Source organism: Muscardinus avellanarius (genome assembly GCF_963383645.1).
Source record: "Muscardinus avellanarius genome assembly, chromosome: 8".
NCBI classification, from domain to species: Eukaryota; Metazoa; Chordata; class Mammalia; order Rodentia; family Gliridae; genus Muscardinus; species Muscardinus avellanarius.
In genome coordinates this window covers 63,188,840-63,216,664 of record NC_137794.1, presented here as the reverse complement: position 1 = coordinate 63,216,664, position 27,825 = coordinate 63,188,840, and the positions used below count along the sequence as shown (strand labels likewise).

Sequence of the window (27,825 nt, the reverse complement as noted above, 5' to 3'; positions counted from 1 at the left end):
TTTGAATGCTGTCAATTCAGTACAATTTTTCATATTTTACTTAAAATATCTTGAAAGTGAATAATGTTCTTAAACATGATTAGGGACTTTTGATCAATAATAAAAACAAAAAAGGTAACTATTCATTATTTGAAATTCTTAGTAGGTCATTAGCCATTACTTCAAAAATATACATTTCATGGTTTATAGAGGACAGAAACATAATTCGAAATTTCACAAAGTTATATTAAATTAAAATCACTTTGGACAATTCAAGATCTCACTGACAAAGTTCATTTAAGGTGACAGTTTTGCTATTATGTTACTGTTCCCACATGATATCATCTCTTCTCAATTTCACTTGAAGATTATGAACTTGTACTGGATACAAGTCACTGTTTTTCTGGAAAGGGTTAGTTTCATTCAAGCATTTCTTGGGGTTATTTTTTATGTTCTTTGATCCTTTAGGGCTGCTGTCTTGTCGCCGAATACCTGAAGCTTCACTCATCTTTGAGTTTTGGACTTTTTGCTGCAGTTTATGAACCTGGAGAGGAAAACAAACAAACAAACCTAACATTTTGGTCAAAAATATATTAAAAATATCCTAAAATAGATGTACTGGATTGATGGGTTAAAGGCTACATAAAATTAAAAGTTTAGGCAGTGTTTATTTACTGAACACTTACTGCATGACCAATAGTGTGCTAGTCAGGTAGCAACATAAGTAAGATAGTTGTTGCTTTCAAGTTCAGTGCTCTGACTAGCGAGACATGTACATGAGAACCAGGGAATACTTCCAGCCAGGATGACTTCGAGCAGAACAAATAGTGTGCATGTAAGAAGGCCTGCAAGATAAGGGTGGGCCAAGTAAGTTAAGGGAAAGGTTGAATGAAAGATATGAAACTGGTTCAAAACTAAGAAGAGAGCCAGGCGTGGTGGCGCATGCTTGTAATCCCCGCGTTTGGGAGGCAGAGACAGGAGGATCGCGCAGGTTCGAAGCCAGCCGCGTGCGCTGGCTTAGGAGACCCTGTTTCCAAATAAAAATGTAAAAATAGGTTTGGGAGTGTAGCCCGGAGGTAGAAGGGCTTCCAGGAACCCCAGTACCAAAAAAAAAAAAAAAAAAAAAAACTCTAAGAAGAGAGAAGAACAGAAAAAAAGACTTTGCAGGTGATATTAACAGTAAAGCAAAGAATTGGTGCTGGAATGAGTATCAAGTTTATATAGTGTATGTAACGTGTGTGATACACACACACAAACACATACGCAAATGCATATACATGCATATCCATATATACATATAATCTAAAAATATTTGTGAATTTACAGTAGTGAATGTCAGGAAAAAATGTCAAAGGAATATATTTCCTTGAAGACTGTTAATAAGGTAGTATATAAAGCAAGTTCTATCAACTAGCGCAACGCATTTCTTCAAAGTCCAGCCCATTACTTAGCTTATTTCACTTATGCATAGGTCTAATTTGTAGAGCGGATCCAGCATTGTGTAAGTAGCTGGTTGTCTATTTGCCTAGATGGCAATTTTTATTAGATTAAATTTGCCATGCTAAAATGCTTGAAAAATGAGAGCCAGGTGTGGTAGCACACACTTGTAATTCCAGTACTTGAGAGGTTGAGACAGGAGGATCGGAGTTCGCAGCCAGCCTCAACTACTTTGTGAGACTCTTCGCAACTTAGTGAGATTCTGTTTCAAAATAAAGAATACAATACAGCGCTGGGGTGTAGCTCAGAGATAGAACACCCCTGGGTTCCATCCCAGTACTGAAAATAAATAAATAAATAAAAAAGCTTGAAAATGTATAGTTATAGCTACTCTCGTATAGAAATCATGATTTTTTTTCTTTTTCTTTTTTTGGTGGTGGTACTAGGGGTGGAACCCAGAGGCTTCCTACCTCCGGGCTATACTCCCAGACCTTTTTTATATTTTATTTGGAAACAGGGTCTTGCTAAGTTGCCGAAAGCCTCACTAAGTAGCTGAGGCTGGCTTCGAACCCATGCGATCCTCCTGTCTCAGCCTCCCAAGTGTGGGGATTACAAGCGTGTGCCACCACGCCCGGCTTATGATTTTCAAAATATAGTAATTACTTACTGCCTAAGTTCTTTTTTTTTTTTTGTGTGTGTGTGTGTGTGTGGTGATAGGGATCAAACCCAGAGGCATTTATCTCTAAGGTATACTTCCAGACCTAGTTTTTATTTTGAAATAGGGTCTAAGTTGCTGAGGCTGGCCTTGAACCTGCCATCCTCCTGTCTCAACTTTCCAAGTACTTGGGATAATTCCAAGTACTGGGATTACAAGTGTGTGCTATCACACCCGGCCTAACTGCTTAAGTTCTACAACTATGATTATTCTTCTGTTCCTTTCAAGTTTCTCCTATACAATTCCAAGAAAGTTCACAAATCGTATAATTTTCACCCCAATCCAAGTCAGAAACATTTTTACTTACTATAAGCCTGATAAGCCAATATTTGCTTCCAAAGTTTCATTTCTTTTTTTCTTGGCCATAAGTAGAATAAAGGCAATACCATGGTATATCTTTTATTAATTTTCTATAAAAGTGGGTGGAGGCTTACTTGTGAGGTTAATATCATGTTATGAATAATGATTATATGCTATATGATATGATTTGAAGTTTCCTGGAAAGGCTCCCTCTGCTTTCTCCTCCCGCAGTATAACAGTGCTGAAAGTTCAACTACAGAGTCATTATCTTAGGATAAGACAGAATATTTATGATTCTCCTGTTAAAATATTAAAACAGGTTTGTCATTCTTAGTTATTAAGACTTTACACAAAAACACAGAATTTTCTTCAATACCCTTATCATGCTAACTGTAGCCAACTGGCACAGGCCTTCAGGAGATGGAACACAGAGAGTTTGTTATGGGAAGAGGAAACAGTGGCCTCAGGATGGTGTTAAGTGGTACTGGGGTCCCACCTGAGTGGTCAGGTCTAAGGTTGGTACTGCTTGAGAGACCCATTGACACAGGGACACTATAAAGCATTAGAGGAGAGAGGACATGGAAAAGAAAGCTAGAAGAGTAACTGAAAGGCTGCCAAGGCAACAATGTTCCCAAAGCCTGAATATATAATTAAACGTTCTTACTTCTTTTTCTTTGTATTATCTTTGAGAGCTAGGCAGTTCTCTCCAACGGAGAGAGCTAATGAAGTGGATAGCTCTACCCTGTGATAGGCCGAATTGACTCCCATCTATCTTTTCAGTCTACCACGCACACAGGCCCCAAATTAGGGAAGTCATAGAGAGATGTTACCCTGAATCCAGATGTTATCTTTTTATTAAACATGTCTACTAGTTTTTAAAGTCAAGCCTTCTCACATTGTCTTGATGCTTCTTCAGTTTAGAAATCTGCTCTCCCTTCATCTCCATCTTCCTGACTAAATGCTCGAGTTCCCATTCTATGTCGTCACGAGCCGTGTGGCTTTCGGTTGCCTTCATTTGTTTCAGCAGTTCTTTATGCTCCCTGTAAAGGAAAGCAGATATTAAGTACCACACTATTCCAGTTTACGGGACAATATACGCCTCTGCCATATATTGTTCAACCACAAACTTTAGCCAGAGTTAAATATTAATCTTCAAGGAGTCTAACTAAATCTGTGATAAATATAACCAGGCTTTTGTGATTTGAGATTAGAAACATTTAGAGATATCTTAGACTTAATGCAACTAAAAGATCTTAATAAAATCGGAATTCTTGATGTTCATAGCTAAATAGAGTAAAAATGTCCTTATCACTACAGGGCTCTCTTTGATTCCAATTGTAGAATTTGAAATACTGGTCATATGTCATATTTTTTTGTGTGTGTATGTTTAAGTGGAGACTGAACCCAGAGGCATTCTAGTTCTAAGCTACACCTCCAGCCTCCCTTTATAGTGTGGCATTTGGGATGGAACCCCGGGGCATTCTACCTCCAACTTGCACCCCCAGCCCTACTTTTTTTATTCTTTATTTTGAAACAGGTCTCACTGAGCTGCAAAGGGCCTAAGTAGCTGAGGCTGTCTGTGAACTGCGATCCTCCTGTCTCAGCCTCCCAAATGCTGGGATTACAAGCATGTGTCACCATGCCCGGCTTCCCCCAGCCCTTTTTATTTCTCTCTCCTCTCTCCCCCCCTCCCCTATCCTATCCTTTCCTCCTCCTCCTCCTTCCTCCTCCTCCTCCCTCCTCCTCCGTCCTCCTCCTTCTTCTCCTTCTTCCTCCTCCTCCTCCTCCTCCTCCTCTTCTTCTTCTTCTTCTTCTTCCTCTCTCTCCTCTCCCCCCCCACCCCCCCCACCCCCCGCTCTCTCTGCTGTTCTTGAAATAGAACCAGGGGCATTCTACCTCCAAGCTACACCACCTAGTCATTTTTTTTTCTTTCTTTTGAAACAGGGTCTCAATGTTATAAGGGGCCTCACTAAGTAGCTGAGGCTGTCTGAGAATCATGATCCTCCTGTCTCAGACTCCCAAATGCTGAAATTACAAGCCTGCACCACCACATCTGGCTTTTATTTCTATTTTGAAATGGTCTCACTAGGTTGATGAGCGTCTCACTACTTGCTGAAACTGTCCTTGAATCTGATCTACCTATCTCAGCTTCCCAAGTACTGAGATTACAGGCGTGCACCCAGCTTGGTCCCAAGTTCTATAGCAGTCTCAATTCGGCCAGCCAATACACATAGTTCTGGAAATTCTGCTGAATATGTATTTATTTAAAAAAAATTTTTTTATTGGTGCATTGTGGCCATACATATTAATGGGGTAGAAGATGGAGACATACACGCACAAATCACCCAATTAGCCCTTAAATATAGAACATAATGCAATGTATTTCACATAGAATCTTCCTTCAAACTTGTAATACTTAAAAATTTATAATACAGACAAGCAAGAGTCTAAGATAAGGTAGTCATATTCCTAACTTGTTTAATAAAACCATTCATTGAATTAAAGGAATCTAAAAAACAAAAGATTATCTTTTTTATCTTTTGAGTTCTGGTGGTACTGGAGATTGAACCTAGGGGTGTTCTACCACTGAGCTACACCCCCATACCTTTTTATTTTTTATTTTGAAACAGTCTTGCTAAGTTACTATGTGCTGGCCTCTAACCTGTGATCCTCCTATCTCAGCCTCCCGAGTACTGGGATTACAGGCATGTGCCACATGTCACTCTGCCCGGCTGGAGAATCTTTCTTATAAATGAGTTTTTGTGACAGGTATGGTGGTGCATGTCAGTAATCCCGGTACTTGGGAGGATGAGACAGGAGGACTGCAGGTTTGAAGATAGTCTCAGCATGTAGTGAGACTCTCATCAACCTAGCAAGACCCTGTTTCCAAATAAAAATAAGATAGGGCTGAGAATGTAGCTTGGAGGCAGAATGTCCCTGGATTCAATTCCCAGTGTCACAATAAAATGAAATAAGTGTTTGTGAATTATAATCTAAGGTTATCAGACTCAATGAATTATAATAATATCAGTTTAGATTCTGGGAATACAGAAATACCTTAGGCTGAAAAAGCAATAATTACCCATAGTTAAAAATTAAGTAGTGCGGCCAGGCGTGGTGGTGCATGGTTGTAATCCCCATGCTTGGGAGGTGGAGACAGGAGGATCGTGCAGGTTCATGCAGGTTCAAAGCCAGCCTTGCTGGCTTAAGAGACCCTGTTTCCAAATAAAAATATAAATAGGTCTGGGAGTGTAGCCCGGAGGTAGAAGGTTTCCAGGAACCCCAGTACCACACACACACACACACACACACACAAAAAGTAATGCAATAAATACAATAAAAAAACAGTGACAATAAGTCTGCAGTTCAAAATAAAATAAGTCCAAATAAATAAATAAGGCAAAAATTTATAAGTGGCATTGTTCTTAAGAGTAAGAAAAAATGATATATAAATACTTTACTACTGCTGGGCATGGTGACACATGCCTATAATACCAGTTACTTGGGAGAATGCAAGAGGTTCGCTAGTTCAAAGGCAGCCTGGGCAGCTTAGTGAACCCCTGTATCAAAATTTAGAAAAGAAACTTAGAAAAGGTTGGAGAAGCCAGGCTTGGGTACACACCTATAATCTCAGTACATAGGAAGATGAGACAGGAGTACGCCAGGTTTGAGGCTAGCCTCAGTGACTTAGTGAGACCATCAGCAACTTAGCAAGACCCTGTTTCAAAAGAGAAAAGAAAAAAGAGCTGGTGGTGTGGCTCAGAGGTAGAATGTCCCTGGGTTCAATCCCCAACAACAACAACAACAACAACAACAACATCAACAACAACAACAGAGATGGAGATGTGGCTTAATGATAGAGTGCTTGTCTAACATGTATGAGGGCCTGGGTTTAATCCTCCGTACTACAAAATAAATAAACAAATCAATAAGTATCTTGCTAGTTCTTTTGATGAGAAATAAAAATATTTACAAACTCATTTGGTCCAATTCATCTTGCATTGCCATCAAAAGTTCAGTCAAATTGTCACAGATGGAAATGGACTTTTCACAGTCACGAGGTCCAGCTTTACAGCGAGGAGTTGCTCTGGAGTATCTGCGCAGACATCGAGGCTCGGTGGCTTCAGCAGGCTTCTGAAGGACGTGCCGGCTACAGGGGTGCATCATCCGCAGAAGGTTTTTCATATTTGCATTCATAGAACAGTCTGCACTAGGAGACTTAAGGGGGAAAGAAACAGCTGAGAGCAATTTTAAATGCCTGCTGGTAGTTAGCACTCATAAACACACTAGAGGTTGTTTTTGAAAACGATCTTAACTTTTATTCTCACCTTTTCAGCTTCAAAAGGCAGGGTTCTAAATTTTGAGTAAGTTTGCTGAGGTGGTCCTCTTCTTAAACATTTAGTTTTCTCAAGATTGACAAGGGAAAAAGTAAAAAAAAATATATTATTTAAAAATACATTTATTGTATGAAGAATTCTCAGAACTATGGTAAGCAAACTGCAATCTGAAAATAGGCACAAAGACATGGATAGATGTTTCAGTGGAGAAGACATGTAGACAGCAAATGAACGCACAAAAAGCCAGTCACCATCATTAGTTATTAAAGTAATAAAAGGTAATGGTCAAGATAGAAAATAGTGATGACAAATGCTGGCAGGCATACAGAGACACTGGATCACTTGTAGATTACTGGGAATACAAAACGGTACAGCCACTCTGGAAGGCAGTTTGGCAGTTTCTTGCAAAATGAAAAAGGTACTTATCAAATATGACCTAACAATTGCTGTCCTGGATCTTTTCCATGAGAAATAAAACCTTTTATGTCCCCACAAAAACCTAAACCTGTATACAAATGTGCATAGCTGCTTTATATATAATAGCAGCTTCAAACCGGAAACAATACAAATGTCCTTAAACAAGCAAATGGTTACACTGTGGTAGATCCACAACAATGAACACGAGGAAATAAAAATAATGTATTGATTCAGGCAACAGTTTGGTTGGATTTCAAAGGGAAAAGGTAATCCCAAACACTGAGTTAAAAAAAGAAAGCCAGTTCCTAGCTTCTTTTCTTTCTTTCTTTCTTTCTTTCTTTCTTTCTTTCTTTCTTTCTTTCTTTCTTTCTTTCTTTCTTTCTTTCTTTGGTGGTATTAGGGATGGAACCCAGGGGCATTCAACCTCTGAGCTACAACCCCTAGTCCTATTTTTTATTCTTTAGTTTGAAACAGGGTCTCACTGAGTTACAGAGGGCCTCACTAAGTAGTAACTGAGGCTGTCCTCAAACCATGATCCTCCTTTCTCAGCCTCCCAAATGCTGGGATAACAAGCGTGCACAACCACGCCCGGACCCCTAAGTTTCTTCTCACTTTTGAGGTGGCCTGCATTCTCCCTTGAATGTGTATTTCTTATCTTCTTAAATAAATCTCCATCTATGTCTGTGGTGGTGGTGTGGGGTGTGTGTGTGTGTGTGTGTGTGTGTGTGTGTGATTCCTATAGGTTATAGACTGGCTGATTCCACACATATCACAGTCTTGAAATACTAGCATGTATAGCGATGGTGAATGGATTAGAGACTGCCAGGGGTCAGGGAAGAAATGTGTAGCTGTGAAGGACCTGCAGGAAGAAGCCTACGGGGGAGGAGCAGTTCTGCATCTTGATTACTGTGGTTACATGGATCTAGGTATATGATAAAACCATAAAACTCTCATGCTGCTATCAGCTGCCATTAGATTCACAGCTCTAGTTATGTCTCCTTTCTCCTCAGAAGCCTTCAGTGCGTCCCAGCTATTAACAGAATAAAAATGCCAATTCTTAACATGACCCTTACGGTCAGCCATAATCTCTCCTCGAGCTGTAATTTTATCTTTAACTCTTACTATACACGGCCCCATCTCACACCAGCTATTCCCTATGGGTCCTTAGAAGAACCAACTATGGTCTCCTCAGACTGCAATGCATCTCCTCTGAGTCTATTCTCACTGCGTCCTCCAAGGCCGCCCAGGCTGCTTCTCGCATAGCCCTTCCCAGTCTTTTGTCTGCACAGCACGAGGCTTCGCTCACACCTCTACACTCTGTCTTACATTTGTGTATTGATTTGCTTCTTGTAAATTCCTCTCTTATTTATCCTTTATCACACAGAGATTTCAGTCTCTACATTAGAACATGCGAGCCAAATATTCAGCACAGGCTATGGAGAGTGTGAGATGAGCAAGTCTTTCATGGGGAGTCCTTGAAAATCTTCAGCAACAGTGTTCCTTGAGTTCTTTAACAGAAAACATTATCTGCAGACCCTCGGAACTTGATATTTGAACTAAATACTTTTATCAAGTAACTTTTCTGTTCTCTCTTTTCTTGTAGGAGCTATCTTTTCTTTCCATTATTTCTTTAACTTTTTCCCTCTACCTTTTACAATAAACAGGTAAACCTGAAAAAAAGTTCCACTAACTCATCAGATAAACAATGCCTTGGACAATCATGAATGGATGTCAAGGAGAAAAGGCCATCTCCAAAGCTAAAACATAGATATAAACATAGGTATAAAAATAAGTCAATAAACATAGATATAAAAATCTAAATTAAAACATAGATACAGAAATAAGTCAGTATTTGTTCAAACAACTTACAGTATTTTCCTATTTGGCTTTACAGTGAGAAATCCCATCACACAAACAAGACATAAAACAAATACTGTAGGAATAAGCAAAACTATATATACAAAAGGTGGTATTGGGAAAAAGGTTTTCATTATTGTAGTTAGAAAAATTTTAAAAGAGGAAAGGCTGGTGTAGCGGTCCACATTTTGCAGGTTCATAGCCAGCCTTAGTGAGACTTAGTGAGACCCTCTGCAACCTAAGCAAGACCCTGTTCCAAATTAAAAAATAAAAAGGTTGGGGGTGTAGCTTGGAGGTAGAAAGTCCCTGGGTTCAGTTCCCAGTACTACAAAAGAAAAAAAAAAAAAGAGTATAATGTTCTCTCCATTATCATATTCACAGGCTCAGCATATGGCAGTGGCTAGAATTCACAAACAGCACTCCTGGGCTTCATAATAAATGACATACAAACATATTCACCACATACATTCAATAAATAGTAACACTGGTCATCAAAACTGTAATTCCAGAGATGAAAAGGGATCAATTTTTTTCTTAACATGATCTAATTAAGGTTTGTTTAACAAAATATATCCATCTGGGTCAGTGGTGCATGCCTGTAATCCTAGCTATTGGGGAGTTTGAGACAGAAGGATCACCATGTTCAAAGCCAGTTGGGGCAACTTAGCAAGATCTTGTTTCAAATTAAAATAAAAAAGGGCTGGGGATGTAGCTCAGTGGTAGAGTACCTCTGGGTTCGATCCCCAATACCAGAAAAATAGAAAAAAATTAAAAATACTAATTGATCTAAACAAAATATTGGTTAGTCTATAAAGTACTAACTCCCTCAATCCTTACTTTTAGGGAAATTCAAAGAATATGAGTATATAAGAAAAATAATAAATTCCCTATATAAATTACTTTATACATCTAGAAACTATGTAAAAATGCTTGGTTTTTATTATGCATGATTTTTATATTAAGTACATTCAAAATTTTATTAAGTTGTCAGCATGTATTGCACTGTTTAGTGACCTTTTTAAAAGTATCACAAAATATACTTCTCCAAGAGAATAATATTTGTTTTTCTAAAAAAAAAAAAAAAAAAAAGAAAAGAAAAGAAAAAGAAATGCTTCTTGGCATTTCACAAGAGCTATTACATGCTGTTTTGGGCTAAGTCTTGTATATGACTGATCTTTACTTTCTCCTTTTTTTCTTCATATTGAAGATCAAACCCAGGGACATTCTACCTCTGAACTACATCTCCAACCCTTTTAAACCATTTTAAGTTTTGAAACGGGTTCTTGCTAAATTGCCTAGGCTGGCTTCTAAATTGTGATCCTCCTGCCTTAGCCTCCTAAGTAGCTGTGATTACAGGTATATGCTATCATGCCTTGCTAGTTACTTTCTTTAACTTAGGTTTTAGGGATTTTTTTTTTGTACTTACACTCAAAACCACCATCATAACATTACTGAAATTTTTTTTTTTTATTATAAATCTCTCAAGCTGGATGTGGTGGCACATGCTTGTAATCCCAGCATTCGGGAGGCTGAGCCAGAAGGATCACGGTTTGCAGACAGCCTCAGCTACTTAGTGAGGCCTTTTGCAACTCAGTGAGACCCTGTTTCAAAATAAAGAATAAAAAAATAGGGCTGGGGGTATAACTCAGAGGTAGAATGCCCCTGGGTTCCATCCCCAGTACCTCAACAAACAAACAAACAAATAAATAATAAAAATAAATAAATCTCTTCAAATCCTTTGTGAAAATGGGAAAGTATAAAAATTAAAAGGGTAAGCTGGGCACAGTAGTGCAAGTTTATAATCTCAGTACTTGAGAGGCTGAGGCAGGAGGATTACAGGTTCACAGCCAAACTGTTACTGAGTAAGGCCCCAGGGGCTTTCTACTCCTGAGCTACAATCCCTGACCTATTTTTTTATTTAGAAATAGGGTCTCACTAAGTAGCTCAGGCTGGCTACGAACCTGCACGATCCTCTTGTCTCAGCCTCCCAAGTACAGGGATTACAAGCGTGTGCCACCACACTTGGCTGACCCTGTTTAAAAATAAAAAATAAAAAATAAAAAATAGGGCTGGGTGTGTAGCTTGGAGGTAGAATGCCCCTGGGTTCCACCTCCAGTACCAAAAAAAAAAAAAAAAAAGGGTATATAAATGAGTATTAGAAAATAAAGTGTTGTTAGGGAAACACTTTTATATGCATACCTTTGAAGATTTCTTCTTTTCCTTAGACTGTTTTGAATTTGAAACTGAAGATATTAAAATTTTACTAATTTCAAGTCCAGTTTGGAGCTATAATATTAAAGAAATAATTCATCAAATTTATTTGCAACAAATTTCTTTAAATATAATGAAAGATCAGATTTCAGTTTACAAGTATTAAAATGCTTTTTGATAGCAAAGACCTGTAGTCTTAGCTACTAAGGAGGCTGAGTGAGGAGGATTGCTTGAGCCCAGGAGTTCAAGGCTGGTCTTCAACAACATAGCAAGACCCATGTTAAAAAAAAAAAAAAAACACAAAAAAACCCTTTTGAGAAAGAAAACCCCTAATACTCTAATATTGTGTGTGTGTGTGTGTGTGTGTGTATGTCTTTAAGTCTATTGGTAATTACAATCATTTTTTATTTATAAGAGAATAGATTATTTTATACACACACAGACAAAACAAAACTAATAATCTAGGAAGCAGAAATTAAGAGTCTAGAATACAGGCTTCAGCTTCAGTGAATGATAATAAAGTACAATAAAAAATGTAGTTTACTGTGATAGAGTAAATAATATTTACCTCAGAAGCTTTGTCTTGAAACAGCTTACGCTGATGTTCTTCTTCCTTAAGTTTTTCTTCTAGATGCTTAATCTTGTCCTGCAAGAGAATAAAAAATTTGGATCGATACCTAAAAACTAGAGCCAAATATCCTTTCTTTCTTTTCCAAAGAGTCCTAGGGGTCTTAATTTTTAAGAGCTGGCAAGTTAAAGCAGAAAATTTTTTTAAAAATAGCGAAAAATACTGAGCTTTTCCTTGGCTTTCTTCTTATGCTTCCTTCTCTGCTATTACATGTAAGGAGAACAAAGGGAAAGTAAAGAATGTGCACACACAGGCTTTGTTAACTTTCATCAACAAAACAATAATGATGAAACTTTAGCTTTGTGTCTTAATGTTTCATTCATAACAGAAAAATATCAATAGAGTCTGTCATGTGCATATAAAAAAGGGTACAGTTGGGAGGAGACAGGCAGAAGAACTTATTAGAAATGTAAGATATGGTCCTTGTTACTTAAGAGCTCACACAGTATTGTACTTAGGGAAATAAAAGTAACATACATGAAACAAAACAACAAAGCAATGAACAGGATTTGACATGGACCATGTATACAACACATAAACTTATTTGTGTGTTATATTTATGTGATGCTGTGCAGTGTAAGAGAGTATTCTTTCAAAAGGAGAACTTTCTGGGTATGCTATAACTCATGGGAGGCTTCAAAGAGGAAGGGCTTTGAGAAAATCCTGTGAAATGAAAAGGATCTGGGGGTGAAAGGGGAGCGTCGAGCATCCAGGACAGGCTTCACTTGATGACCAAGTAGTAAATGACAATCTTTTCTATATCTTTTAGGCAAATTATCTGACAAGTGAAAATATCTTGCCATATTAGAAATCAAAATCACAATTTTACATCAAAAGGCAATTCATTTTTATCATGACAAAACACATTTTTTAATCTCATAGGCCAGAATACTTGGATTACTAAAAGTTATAAAGTTTCATTAAATCTGAAATTTACTATAATTCACATACAATGCCAGTTTTAACAATGAAATTTATTCCTGGCATCATCACTTCAAAGAAATAAGTAGACATGGAGCACGGTGGCACACCCCTGTAATTCCAGCACATGGGAGGCTGGGAAAGGAGGATTATAGGTTTGAGGACAGTACATGTAACTTAGCAAGACCCTGTTTCAAATTAAAAGATAAAATATGGCTGGGAATATGTGTAGCTCAGAGGCAGTGTGTGCAATCATGCAGACACACACACACACACACACACACACACACACACACACACACACAGACAGAGAGAGAAAAAGAAACAAGTAGAAGCTTACCTCAGCAGCTTTCTGAGTTGTTGTCAGTCTAAAACACTCCTTTTCTAAGACATCAAGCTTTTCAAGTTTTGCATGCAGCTTAATCTGATCTTGTTCTTTTTCCCTTTGAAGCTGGGCCTGGACAGGATAAAAAACAAAATCTGAATTTGGCAAGTGATGCCAGTGGATAAAGATTAATACAATTTCTGAGAATTCAAAATACACTGTAAGTCTGTTACAAGAAACATGCATATACATGTACATACTTCAGGTGATTACCAGCTCCAAACAAGAAAGCCATATATTTTTAATAAGCAAATATAATACACAGAGATATGCTATATTAGCTTCAATGGAATGAACTCTTCTATGAATTTTTTTTTGTGTGTTTGGTATTGGGAATAGAACCTAAGAGCATTCTACCTCCAAGCTAAACCCCCAGCACTTGTTATTTTTTGTTTCAAAACAGGGTCTTACAGCCAGGCATGGTGGTATATGCTTGTAATCCCAGTAGTTGGGAGGCTGAGACAGGAGAATAGTAGGTTCACAGCCAACCTCAGCTACTTAATGAGGCCCTCTGAAACTTAGTGAGACCCTGTTTCAAAATAAAGAGTTAAAAATAGGGCCAGGGGCATAACCTTGGGTTCCATTCCCAGTACTGCAAAACAAAACAAAAACAAACAAATCAACCAAAAAACAGTATCTCAGGTTTCACTAGATGGTTGAGAGTCTCACTAAGTTGCTGAGGCAGGCCTAAAATTTTTAATCTTTCTGTCTCAGCTTCCTAGGTACTGAAATTGCAGGTGTGTGGCATCACACCTAGCTTCTATGCATCATTATATAACAATTTTACTGAGGAAAACATCATTAGCAAAACCTGTATTAAATTAACAAATTACAAGATAACAAAACCTATTTACTAACTTAACCTCTAACATAGAAAAGCAGTTATCAAAAAATAAAATATAAAGAGAAAAGGAAAGTTATACACATACACATGCATACACACCAAGATATACATACATATACACACTGTTTTGGAATGGTATTTATCATCATACTAATGAAAGATACTACTAATAATAGAGGAACTGTCAGCGTTTTTCTATAAACCTAATATGGCTCTAAAAAAGTTTATTAATAATTAAACATAGCAGCCACAGTGGCACATGCCTGTAAATCTTAGTACTTGGGAGGCTGAAACAGGAGGATCGCAGGTTCAAAGCTAGCCTTAGCAACTTAGTGAGGCTCTCAGCAACCTACTGAGACCTTGTTTCCAAATAAGAAATAAAATTGGGCTGGGGCTGTAGCTTGAAGAATGCCTCCGGGTTCAATCCCCAGTACAAACACACATACCCAAAACCAAACCAAAACAAAACAAAAACACCAATAGCCTTGTTGATTTTTTGTCTAAAATTTAATTAGAGTCCCAGAAAGAGATAAGAGGGAGGTAGAACAGAATAATTATTTGGAGGATAACAACTAAAAATGCCCCAAATTCAGTGAAAATTACTGACAGATTAAAAAAAAAATCTCAAAAAGCCCAAGTGGGATAAATGCATAGAAAACTACACTTAGGCACATTATTATCAAATTATTGAAAACCAGTAAAACAGGAATAATCTTAAAAGTAGCCTAATAAATGATGTCACATTATGCATAGGGCAATGAAGATGAGAACTCTCATTAGACACTATGAAAGCCAGAAGAAAGTCGAAACTAAATCTCAATGTGCTGTAACTTAAAAACCCGTCAAGTAGAATTCTACACCCAATGAAAATATCCTTCCAATACTGGTGAAAAAAAGACAAGAAAATTTTGGGAGTTCTTAGATGTTTCTTCAGACAGAAGGAAACTGAATCAACATACACACCAAAAAATGAAAAACACTAGAAATGGTAAAAATGTGGAAAAATACATATTTCTTGCTTCCTAACTTTCTCTTAAGGGTAGCTGACCATTTAAAACAAATGTAGTAATGCATTATAGCTTTTAGAGCATATGGAAGAGTGCATGCAAACTGTAGTAGGAATAAGGATGAGTGGAAGCTTATCCACTTATAACACAGAAATAATGTACTATACTGTAATAAGTATCTCAGATTATATGTGAAGTATTTTAGTACTAATTCATGACAGACTGCGTTTAGTTAAGAATATATATTTTAGTCAGAAGTGGCGGTGCATGCCTGTAATCCCAGCTACTCAGGAGCATGAGGCAGGTAGATCACAAGGCCAGCCAAGGCAACTTAAGTGAGATCCTGGCTCAAAATAAAAATATTTTAAAAGGGCCGAGGATGTAGCTCAGTGGTAGAGTGCTGCCTAATACATGATATGCCCTGGGCTCAATTACTATACTGGGAGAAAAATCCAAATTAGTTGTCTTGTTGAAGGAGAGCAGGGAATAACTTGGAAGAGAGAAAAGAGAATCCTGGAATGATGAAAATATTCAGTTATGGTATTTCATGGGCTTATAGATTATATGGGCATGCACATTTACACATACGGATGTGTACACTTAAGATCTGTGCACTTCACTGTAGGTAAGTTATTCCTCAATACTGCTGGCTGTTTAAATTGTTAAGGGTGCTGATTTATAATATTTGGCTAGGGAAGTTGATGGCTGAGAAGCTTGGTCTCCTACTTGCACTACTGGGAGATGTCAGAAACTTGAAGCAAGGTCTAGCAGGAGGGTTGGAGAGTGGGATCCTAGCCCCTTCCTATTCCTCCTTCACTTAGGTGACTGTTTTGCTCTACCATGCACTCCTGCCATGATGTCCAGCCACAGGCCCAAAGCAACAGGGCCAAATCATGAAATGAAATCTCTAAAACTAAAATAAACCTTTTCACTTTATAAGCTGACTAGAGCAGGTATTTGTTATAGTGATAGGAAGCTGACTAACCCAGATAGGAGTTTCTAGATCCTTGGAATGTGCATGCTAAACTTTATAGGATAAAGTGGTTGCTCTTCTCGTTGATGTAACCTCGAACTGTCAGGCTTAAGTTTTTTCCATCCAGGCATAGTGGTGCACCCCTATAATCACGGTACTTGGGAGGCTAAGACAGGAGGATTGCCGGTTTGAGGACTGTCTTAACAATTTAATGAGACCCTCAGCAACCTACAAAGACCCTGTTTCAAAACAAAAATTAAAAAAGGCTGTGGGTATAGCTTCAAGGTAGAATGCCCTGGGTTCAATCCTGAGTACCAAAAATAAATAAATAAATAAATAAATAAATAAATTTATTTTTCCAATCTGGTAAATGTGAAATAGTATATTACTGAACTTTTAATTTGTATTTCTCTAGTTATTAATAATGTTGATCATCTTTTCTATAAATGTATGGCCATATATGATTCTTTTCTTCTGAAAAATAATTCTTCATGACCTTTCCCATTTTGTGTTTATTTGTTACTTTTAAGGGGGTCTTGTTTAAGATTTTCCTCAAAGAGGTCATAAAGACATTGTTCCACATTTGCTTCTAAAAGTTTCAAAGTTTTGCCTTTACATTTTGTAAGACCGAAGTGGGGCCATGACAGGCTTCATCCATACAGCAAACACGCTAGGCCTGAGTTTCAATTTCCCAGGAATACAACTAACAGTTAAGTGCCAGTTTTGGCACCTGGGTCAGGATGAAAAACTCCCAACCAACCCCAGGAGGCACGAACCAAATGGGAGGCACCAAGTATCCTGTCCTTGCTTTTGATAACAGCAGCAAAAATTCCTTTTGGTTTAAAGATAGCTCCTTTGTAAATCACAGTCTGAGTGACTGAAATGTATAAAACTGCCTTGGAACAAAGACTTGGGGTCCTTGTCAAGACTTGGACCCTAGCTCGAGCTAGTTCCCCAATAAACCCTTCTTGCCTTTGCATTATTGTGTGATGATGGTCTCTCTGCCCCTGGGGTCCCAGACTTTGAGTTTAACAATTTAAGTCTTTAAGCTTTCTGGAACTGATTTTATGTATGGTAAGAGATAGGGATCTAATTTCATTTTTTTTTTCACTCAGATAGAGTTTTCCCAGGCCTTTTATTGAACAGTCTGTTTTCTCCAGTGGTCTGCAAGTATATATTAAATTTTTATATGAGTGCATCTGTTTCTGACTATAATTCATTCCTTTATTTTAGGTGTTGTATCTATTAAAATACTGTTATCTAAATTTTGATAGCATTATAATTTGTTTCAACATATTGTAGAACAAGATCATCTCTCACCTTTCCTTCTTCATAAGATTTTGTCTATTCTTGGTCCTTTGCTTTTCTATATAAATTTTGGAATCAACCTCTTTAGTTTCTTAAAGATCAATTATATACTTATCCAAAATCCAGTATTGGTACAATTATCCTTATTTCCAAGATAATGCAAGGATGTTAGAACACTTTATATTTACTCATTCCTAATTTATAAGCTATTGTTATGATGAAGTTTAGTCTTTTATACATATTTAAACCACATAAAGCATTATTATTGTTTTATACAACATTATAGATTTATCTACACATTTACCAGTTTTTTGGTCTTCATTCCTTTTTGCACCTCTCAGCTTTCATAAAAAATAATTTTCCTTCTGTCCAAATATGTCTTTTACTGTCTCCTTTAGAATAGATCTACTAGTAACAAATTATCTGAGTTTGTTAGTCTTAAAATGACTTCATGCAACTTTTCTTTCCTTTTTTTTTGTGACACTAAGGGTTGAATCCAGGGGCATTGTGCCTTCAAGCTATACCCCCAGCACTATTTTATTTTGAAACAAGGTCTTGCTAGGTTGATGAGAATCTCACTATTCACTGTGTCTGTCTTTGAACCTGTGATTCTCCTGTTTCAGCTTCCCAAGTACTGGGATTACCAGTGGCACCATCACACCCTGTTCTTCCCTCCTCCTCCTCCTCCTCCTCCTCCTCCTCCTCCTCCTCCTCCTCCTCCTTCTTCTTCTTCTTTTCTCTCTCTCTCTCTCTCTCTCTCTCTCTCTCTCTTTCTCTCTCTCTCTCTCTCTCTCTTTTTGCAGTACTGGGGATGGAACCCAGGGGCATTGTATCTCTGAGCTACAACCCCAGCCCTGTATTTTAGTCTTTTTATTTTTGAAACAGCACCTCACTGAGAGTTGTGAAGGGCCTCACTAAGTAGCTGAGCCTGTGTAAGAACCACTATTCTGTCTCAGCCTTCTGAATGCTGGGATTACAAGCGTGCGCCACCACGCCCAGCTCCTTGCTGTTATTTTCTTTTAATACCTTACCTTTATCAGTCACTGTCTTCTGGCTTCAGTACTTTCAAATTTAATATTTTAAATATTATCCCTCTTCTGGAGGCTTTGAAGATTTTAATTTTGTTTTATTATTTATCATATTATGAGGTATCCGGGCATACTTTTTTATATTTATCCTGCTTTAGCTTTAAGGAGTTACTTGAGTCTGTAGTGTGATTTTTTTATTTTTAATCAATTTTGGAAAATTCTCAGCCATTATCTCTTCAAATATTGCTTCTGCAACTGCCCTTCCCCTTTCTTTTGAAACTCCAATTGAATATAAGTTAGACCTTTTCACTCTGACATGAGGTCTTTTCCTCTGTTTACTAAATTAACTATTATTTTGCTTTCTTTTTTTTGCATCCTGGGGATGGAACCCAGGAACATCCTACCTCTGAGCGTTATACCCCAGCCCTATTTTTTAGTCTTTTTGTTTTGAAAACAGGGTCTCACTGAGTTGCAAAGGGCCTTGCTAAGTAGCTGATGTTGTCCGTGAACTGCGCTGATGTTGTCCGTGAACTGCGATCCTCCGGTATCTGCCTTCCAAATGCTGGGATTACAAGCGTGCACCACCATGCCCAGCTTGCCTTTTTGTGTGTGTGTGTGTGTGTGTGTGTGTGTGTGTGTGTGTGTGTGTGTGTGGTACTGGTATTCCTGGAAACCTTCTACCTCTGAGCTATACTCCCAGACACCTATTTTTTATATTTTTATTTGGAAACAGGGTCTCTTAAGCCAACGAGGCTGGCTTCGAACCTGCACGATCCTCCTCTCTCTACCTCCCAAGCGCGGGGATTACAAGCTGTGCCACCATGCCCGGCCCAGCTTGTCTCTTTTTTTGATGATTGGTTTCTACTTCCATTTCATTAATTCTTCTAATCTGCCAATAGGTCACCTACTGAGTTCTAAATTTCAGTTATTGTATTTTTTCAGTTCTATAATTTTTATTTGGTTCTTTTTCAAATTTGCTTTGCTATTTTACAGTTTCTATTATTAAACTGAAAATTTAAATTCTGTTTGTAATATTCTTGACTAATGCATGATATTTTAAAGTCACTGTTAGAGCTGCAATCTAGCTGAGGGTAATTGTGAGAACACCCATATGGACTGTTATGGATGCTGTTTCTTCTTGTTAGTGTTTTATCTTCTTTTGCCTGGCTATCTTTGGAAAAGAAAGCTGATCACTGTGTTAGAGACATGTTTGCAGAAATAATATGGGGTCTCTGAGAACACTGGGAATGTAGGATCACTTTATATACAATACCAGAGACTAGAGTTTTCCAGGTCACCCTAATAACCTGAAACAGGTTTTCCTTCTTGCTTACCCTTACAAAGTACTCAGAGCACAAGATATTTGCTAAGGGTCCTAGAAGGATTGCTGTCAAAGGCATCATTTAGAATTTAGACTCCCGCTGGGCGTGGTGGCGCACACTTGTAATCCCCGCGCTTGGGAAGCGGAGATAGGAGGATCGCGCAGGTTCGAAGCCAGCCACACTGGCTTAAGAGACCCTGTTTCCAAATATACAAAAGTATAAAATAGGTCTGGGAGTGTAGCCCGGAGGTAGAATGGCTTCCAGGTACCCCAGTACCACCAAAAAAAAAAAAAAAAAAAAAAAAGAATTTAGACTCTCAACTGCCTCTTCTGGAATCTGGAATGGTCTCAGAAAGGAAGGGCCTGGAATGTTAGGTGAAACTCCTTGGTTTTAAGTTTGTACAAAGGTTTATTTGTTAATTGTTTGTTTATTTGGTGCTGGGGATGAAACCCAGGGGCATTCTACCTTTCACTGAGTTGCAAAGGGCCTCACCAAATAGCTGAGGCCGTCCATGAAGCATGATCATCCTGTCTCAGTCTCCCGAATGTTGGGATTACAAGCACGCACCCCCACACCCAGCTTGTACAAAGGTTTTTAAATCGGCAACTTTTCACTACATTGTTTGCTCTCTAGTGCCTGCCTTCCTTCCTTCGTGTAAAAAATATTCTGCCCAGTTTATTAATCTTTCTCTACAAAAAGGTCAGTCCCAATGTCTTAGTTTAGGTAGAAATATCCAATACATAGCTCTGTCATTGTGCATGTCAGCTTTTCCTCGTTGTGACCCAAATGCCTACCACATACCACAAAAAGGAGAGAAGGGTGGTTTGGCTCACAGTTTCAGAGGTGTCAGTCCGTGGCTGGCCTGCCCCACTGCTTTGGGTGCAAGTCAAGGCAGAACATAGTGGAAAAGAAGTGGCTCAACTCATTCACAGCAGCCAGAAAGCAGAGAGAAAAATGGGGCAAGGGACAGACATAATCCACAAGGGCATATCCCAACAAGCTACTTCTTCCAACTAAGCTTCACCTCCAGTTTCTACTACCTCCTGGTATCCATTTAGCTATCAATACATTAGTCCACTAATGAGGTCAATGCTTTCACGATCCAAGCACCTCCCCCAAACAAAAGGCCTGCCTCTGAGTACTGACTCCTTGGGGCATAAACTCTCAACACATGAACCTGTGGGGGACATTCCAGATCCAAATCATAATAATACCCCACTTTACTTAATATAATATGATAATTTTCCTATATTAAACATTTTCAAAACATTATAGTATTCTTTACAGAAAATATGCTCACCTGTTGTTCTAGGATCATATTCTTTTCTCGCTCTACATTGAGAACCATTCTCTTTGTGTATTCTAGTTGTTTCTCCAGAAGAGTACAGCGAGACTGGGCTGAGCTTAACTGAATACTTATATCTATGAAAGAGACATATTGATCAATTAGTTGATTTTTACACAGATGTGTGATAAATTCGATAAAGAGGTAGAAGTTCTCTAGCTATTCTACTACTGGGTATATATTTCTTTTTTGTTTTTGTAACACTGGGGATGGAACCCAGGGGCATTCTATTTCTGAGCTACACTCCCAACGCTCTTTTTTATTCTTTATTTTTTAATTTTTAATTTTTTTTTTTCAGTACCGAGGATGGAACACTGGGGCATTCTACCTCTGAACTACACCCCCAGCCCTAGCTTTAAGTCTTTTAATTTTTGAAACAGGGCCTCACTGAGTCATGAAGGGTCTCGCTAAGTAGCTGAGGCTGTCCGCAAACCGCAATCCTCTGGTCTCAGCCTCCCAAACGCTGGGATTACAAGCGTACGCCACCATGCCTGGCCTTATTCTTTACTTTGAAACAGGGTCTCACTGAATTGCAAAGGGCCTTACTAAGTAGCTGAGGCTGTCCCCGAACCATGATCTTTCTGTCTCAGACTCCCAAATGCTGGGATTACAAGTGTGTGCCACCATGCGCAGCACCTGGGTATATATTTGAAGGAATTAAAGTCAGCATATAAAAAGGACATTTGGGTACCCATGTTTATTGTGGCACTACTTACACAAGTCAAGATATGGAATCAACCTAGGTGCCCATCTAGAGATGAATGAATAAATAAATATATACAGTAAATGTACACAACAAAGCATTATTCAGCCATACAGAAGAATGAAATCTTGGCATTTGCAGGAAATGTGTGAAACTGGAAGACATCATGTTGAACAAAATAAGCCAGACAAAAAAGGTAAGTATCTCATGTTTTCTCTCATATGTGGAAACGAAAACAACAACAACAACAACAACAACAACAACAACAACAACAAAAAACCTAAAGTAGATGAGAGATTATGGGGACTACAGAGGTGGGAAGAGGATAAAGGAAGGGTAGATAGACATGATCAATGCACAACGAATGCATATATCCCACTGTATCACAGTGAATCATATTAATTCATACATTTAATATGTTAATAATTATAATAACAAATAGTGCTTAAAGTTGAAGGCTTTGAGCATAGTGTCTGTGAATACCTCCATAATCATTCATGTACACACACACACACACACACACACCATGTTTAACATTGTTTATCCCCTAAAAACCTAAAAGGCATACTTTTTTGTGTGGTACTGGGAATTAAACCCAGGGCATTCTACCTCTGTGCTATACCCCTAGCCCTATTTTATTTTAATTTTGAAACAGAGTCTCACTAGGTTGATTAGAGTCTCACTACTTGCTGAGGCTGTCCTTGAACCTGCTATCCATCCTGCCTCAACCTACCAAGTACCAGGATTATAGGCATGTGCCACCATATGGGCTTGAAGGCATACTTCTAAAGAGAAAAACATCGGATACTTGTGGAATGGTAAATACTCTGGTTGTACAGGAGACAACACCACCTGCCAAACAAGAGAATGTGAATTCTGTTAACTATCAGTAAGCTGCTTCTCTTTCAGGAAAGTCAGGAGCAGGCACCCTTTCCTCCTGTTTTCTCTGCTCCTGACCCCTGACTACACAGGTAATTTATAGAGGAGAGCAGCTTATTTCAAATTTGTTCACTTTTTTTTGGTGGTACTGGGGATGGAACCCTTCTACCTCCGGGCTACACTCCCAGACCTATTTTTACATTTTTATTTGGAAACAGGGTCTCTTAAGCCAGGCGGCTGGCTTTGAACCTGCGCGATCCTCCTGTCTCCGCCTCCCAAGCGCGGGGATTACAAGTGTGCGCCACCATGCCTGGCTCTTTCACTTTACTTTTCTCAGCTCTTTCTCTCACGTTTGTCCAGTTGCCTCAGAAAAATTTTCACTCCACTTGTCGTTCTGTTTGTAAAGTGAAACACAATCTTGAGGGTTTTTTAAAATAAGGGTGAGAGTGGTAGTGCAAAGAAAAAGAATGTTTTAGGTTTTGAAGTGAAAGCCTATGAAGAATTTGAGTTCTAAATTTCTAATTTTAGAAACTGTCTAATGTCTTTATTGAAATTTCGGAAGAAGCCTCCATCTACCTGCCTAACCACCTCTAAGTTGAATAAAATTCTTTTTTGTTCTTTTGTATTGTTTTTATATAGTTTAATTACTATTGTTTTATATTTCAAATTTTAGAAATTATTAGCTGAAAATATAAAGCATTTCAATTACATTATGGGTTAAAATGGATTTTGCTGGTTACTCTAAATAATCCCGCCTCCACCCCCGGGAACTACAGATGGAACTTAGGAGTACTCTACCGTGAGCTATACCCCAGTGTTCTTTATGTTTTATTTTGAGACAGGTCTCCCTAAGTTGCTCAGGCTGGCCTTGAACTTGCAATTCTTGTACCTCAACTTCTCCAGTCATTGAGATCATAGGTGTACACCACCATACCATGGCTATTCTGCAAATATTTTAATACCTAAACACAACATATCTTGAAACAGTTCCCTCCCTCCCTCCTTTCCTTCCTTCTTTCTTTCTTTCTTTCTTTCTTTCTTTCTTTCTTTCTTTCTTTCTTCTCTCTTTTTTCTTTTTGTTGTACTGGGGAATTGAACTCAGAGACATTCTACCCACAGAGCTAAACCGTTAGCCTTTTAAATTTTTTTATTTGAGACAGGGTTCTCTATTAAGTTGCTGAGGCTGTCCTCAAACCTATGATTTCCCTGTCTCAGCCTCCCATATACTGGGATTACAGGTGTACCACATCCAGCTAAAATATTTTTTCTTTTAATCTTAACAATTTATGAACCAGAGTAATGGATATAATAAAGTTAAATCCAAAGTTACATCTATTTTCCACAAATACCTAAATGTCTAAGGATAAAGCTTCAAGGTTTCCATGTACAGAAGAACAAAGATATCTGAGCAAATCCACTGGGAATGGGTTTATTATTTTCAAATTGTAAACTCTAGTAAGCTCTCATTTCTGAGAACTACTGTTTTGTTTACCTTTTTTCTGCTTTATCAGTTCCTCGTGTGCCAGATTTCTCTCGTTTGTTTCGTTCTCCAAGGCCTTTTTATACTGTGCTGCTTCTTTGGAAAGAATGTTCAGGTTATCTTCGGCTTGTGTTCTTTCCAGCTCTAAACGATGAATCTTTTCCTGAAGAGTTTTTAAGGCTAAAATAAGAGCTGTGGGGGCGGGGGGAATCCTTGAAGTTTTAAGTGAGCATTTTTGAAAACTTATCATCATAGAGTAACATTAAAAAAAAAAGAGTAGCGTGACCTGAGACAGGAGGATTGCAGGTTTGAGGCCTGCCACAACAGCTCTGCAAGACCTTGTTTCAAAATAAAAAATAAAAGGGGCTGGGTGTAGCTAAGAGGGAGAATACCTTTGGTTCAATCCCCCCCCTACCACAGCAGTGTATTTTGTTAGTGGTCAGAAAAATGTAGAAGTAATATACATTGCTCATAAAACAAAAAGTGACTAAACTCTAGCAAGGGATAAATTTCTAAGATATCTTGTAAAAATAATCTATTATTATGGTATTAAGAGAATTCTGTAATTAATAAGACTAATAATCACAATTTTTTTTGGGGGGGTGGTACTAGGTTTTCTGGAAGCCCTTCTACCTCTGGGCTACACTCCCAGACCTACATTTTTTTATATTCTTATTTGGAAACAGGGTCTCTTAAGCTAGCGCGGCTGGCTTCGAACCTGTGCCATCCTCCTGTCTCCGCCTCCCAAGCGTGGGGATTACAAGTGTGTGCCACCACACGCAGCTAATAATCACAATTTAACTGAATAAAATAAATATCTTTTTATTCTTTATCTTGGTTCTTTATATATTTAGTTTTAGTTAAATTACAAACATTTACTGTTTCTTTGGCCCAGATGTAGTGTTACAAATCAGGAAACATAAAGTAGAATAGTTTTTCCCTATTGGGGAAAAAAAATAACCTAATAGTTTACCTGAGGTCAGGCCTGAAAGACGGTAAGGAGGATGTACAGGTACTGCTGTGATTTTATGCAGCTGTACTAATATCTTTGTGAGACAGATAAATGCAAAGTTATAAAAATTTTAACTACTATTTTACACTTTCTATTTAGGTTGTAACATTAAACTATAAAACTAGAGATGAATGAAATGTAAATGTTAGACTATCTTTTATATAATTTATATCTATTAGAAATATTTGCTATAGATTATCATTTATTTTGCTTTTTTACAAACAAAATAAATTGATCTTTTTTTAGGGGGAAATAAGGGTGTTCCATCTAGGGATATTCTACATCCAAGCTATGCCCCTATTTTATTTTGAAATAGGTTCTTGCTAAATTGCTCACTCTGTTGCTGAGGCTGGCCTTTCACCAGCAGTCCTCTAGTCTAAGCATCCCAAATGCTGGAATTCAAGGCCTGAACCACCATACCTACCATCTACTGCCCTTTATTTGGTAGCTGTAGCTGATTCAATGATGCAGACTATTATTTCTTGTGGTTTACTCCACAAAGCTATTTACTAATAGAAACCATTACTATAGAATATTAAAAAATAAGATGACAATCAGCATCATGCACAGTAATCTGTATGGCATTTGTATTCCTGCAGTCATATATATATATATATATATATATATATATATATATTTTTTTTTTTTTTTTTTTTTTTTTTTTTTTGCGGGTCTGGGGTTGGAACTCAGGGGCATTTGACCTCCGAGCTACACCCCTGCCCTAGTTCTTATTCCTTATTTTGAAACCGGGTCTCACTGAGTTGCGGAGGGCCTCACTAAGTAGCTGAGGCTGTCCGCGAACCGCGATCCTCCGGTCTCAGCCTCCTGAATGCTGGGATTACAAGCGTGCGCCACCACGCCCGGCTCTGCAGTCATATTTTTAAGATTCTCCTTAAGTTTATTTATTTATTTTTTTGTCCGGCTGGGGATTGAAGCCAGGGGCATTTTATTTCCAAGCTATACCTCCAGCCCTATTATATTTTTTATTTGGAAATAGTTTTGCTTAACTGCTGATAGCCTTGCTAAATTGCTGAAGCTGGCTTAAAATCTGTTTCTGTTTCAGCCTCCCAAGCACTGGTATTACAGGCTTGCACCATCATGCCTGGCCTGTTTGTATTTAAAAAGTGATGTCAGGCATGGTGGCTCATGCTTGTATTCCTAGTGCTGAATACTGGGAGGCTGAGACAGGAGAATCACAGGTTCCAAGGACAGCCTCAGCAATTTAATGAGGCTCTCAGTAACCTAGTGAAACCCTGTTTCCAAATAAGAAATAAAATCAGTCTGAGATGTAGCTTGGAGGTAGAATGCCTCAGGGTTCAATTCCCAATACCATACCAAAAAAAAAAAAAAAAAAAAAAAAAAAAAAAGCCAGGCATGGTGGCACATGCTTGTAAATCCCAGCATTAGGGAGGCTGAGACAGAAGGATCGTGGACAGCCTCAGCTACTTAGTGAGGTCCTCTGCAACTTAGTGAGACCCTGTTTCAAAATAAAGAATAAAAAATAGGACAGGGGGTGTAGCTTGGAGGTCAAATGCCCCTAGGTTCAATTCCCAGACCCGCAAAAAAAAAAAAAAAAAAAGTTACAATACTCATAAAAAGTTCCAATACTCAGCAATAGGGGCTTCAAAAAGGATTTTCAAAGATAATTTGGATATATACAATTTCTGTACCTAATCCTTGAATAAGACACAACTCTAATTCTCTAACATTCTAACCATCCAGTGTAGGATTCCAAATCTAACCTTTTATTCCTCAGAGTATTTTGTGTTTTATAAGTGATGTTCTTATGATAAATCTGTGGTATGTTAATCAAGCTGCTGTTGTTAATCTTCATCCAATAGCGGAAGGAGCCAAAATAAAAACTTAAATAACTTAAGACCATGACAACTTAGCAAAAGAATCAAACTTAGGAGTTTAAGATTGAATACAAAAATCATATTACTTTCTACATAAAAATGGTAAGTTTTCATAGCCTGCTTTGTACCATCCCTCTAGTTTTAGGTAAAATTTTGCATTAGCCTTACCTTGACTGTTTGGGCTGTGAAGTGTTTTAGGAGAGGTAGCTTCTAAATTCAAGGAGTGGCAATTCCGAGAGGATTCAGTGTGGGTGAATGAGGGAACGAACATTCTTTCTGGAGGTTTAAGATAGCTTCCTACTAGACTGTACGTCAGTTCTGAATCCATTATCTGTAGAGAATGAAGGAATAATATAGCATAGCACTTTTTCCTATTTGAAGGATGAAAACATAATTCATGTACTATGGAGCTAGAGCTCTACTGGGGATTGAACCCGGGGGCATTCTACCTCTAAGCTACACTCCTATCTCTTTTTATATTTTTAAACAGGGTCTCATTATGTTGCTGAGAGTCTTGCTAGGTTGGTGGGACTGGAATCGAACCTGCTATCCACCTGTCTCAGCCTCCCAAGTACTGGGATTACAGGTGCCCACCATCATGCCCACATTTAAAGAGAAAATACACATTCTAAGACAGCTTTTATATGTAATTCAAGAATACCATCCAATTATCTAATACTGACTATTAGATGTCAACGTACTGGCTTCCTAAGCGACTTTAAAAATTTGGATATAGCCGGGCATGGTGGCGCACACTTGTAATCCCTGTTCTTGGGAAGCGGAGACAGGAGGATGGCGCAGGTTCAAAGCCAGCCACGGTGGCTTAAGAGACCCTGTTTCCAAATTAAAAAATATAAAAATAGGTCTGGAAGTGTAGCCCG

The 27,825-nt window shown here is 38.2% G+C and overlaps 1 protein-coding gene across 4 annotated transcripts; it reads right to left on the bottom strand.

Moving 5' to 3' along the window:
• Positions 1–301: 301 nt before the first annotated feature.
• Positions 302–27,272, bottom strand: CEP57L1 (centrosomal protein 57 like 1; the record flags this gene model as incomplete). 4 transcript variants are annotated; one of them, XM_080700677.1, is made up of 10 exons in its annotated part: positions 302–523; positions 3,327–3,471; positions 6,405–6,649; positions 6,748–6,837; positions 11,242–11,328; positions 11,822–11,899; positions 13,143–13,259; positions 20,970–21,091; positions 24,089–24,268; positions 27,113–27,272. In XM_080700677.1, 10 exons carry the CDS (start codon positions 27,270–27,272, stop codon positions 302–304), a joined length of 1,446 nt encoding a protein of 481 aa, XP_080556803.1. The 4 variants fall into 4 exon arrangements, with proteins under 4 accessions (XP_080556803.1, XP_080556804.1, XP_080556805.1 ...); XM_080700678.1 differs by having other exon boundaries at positions 6,760–6,837; XM_080700679.1 differs by lacking the exon at positions 6,748–6,837.
• Between the last annotated feature and the right edge of the window lie 553 nt (positions 27,273–27,825).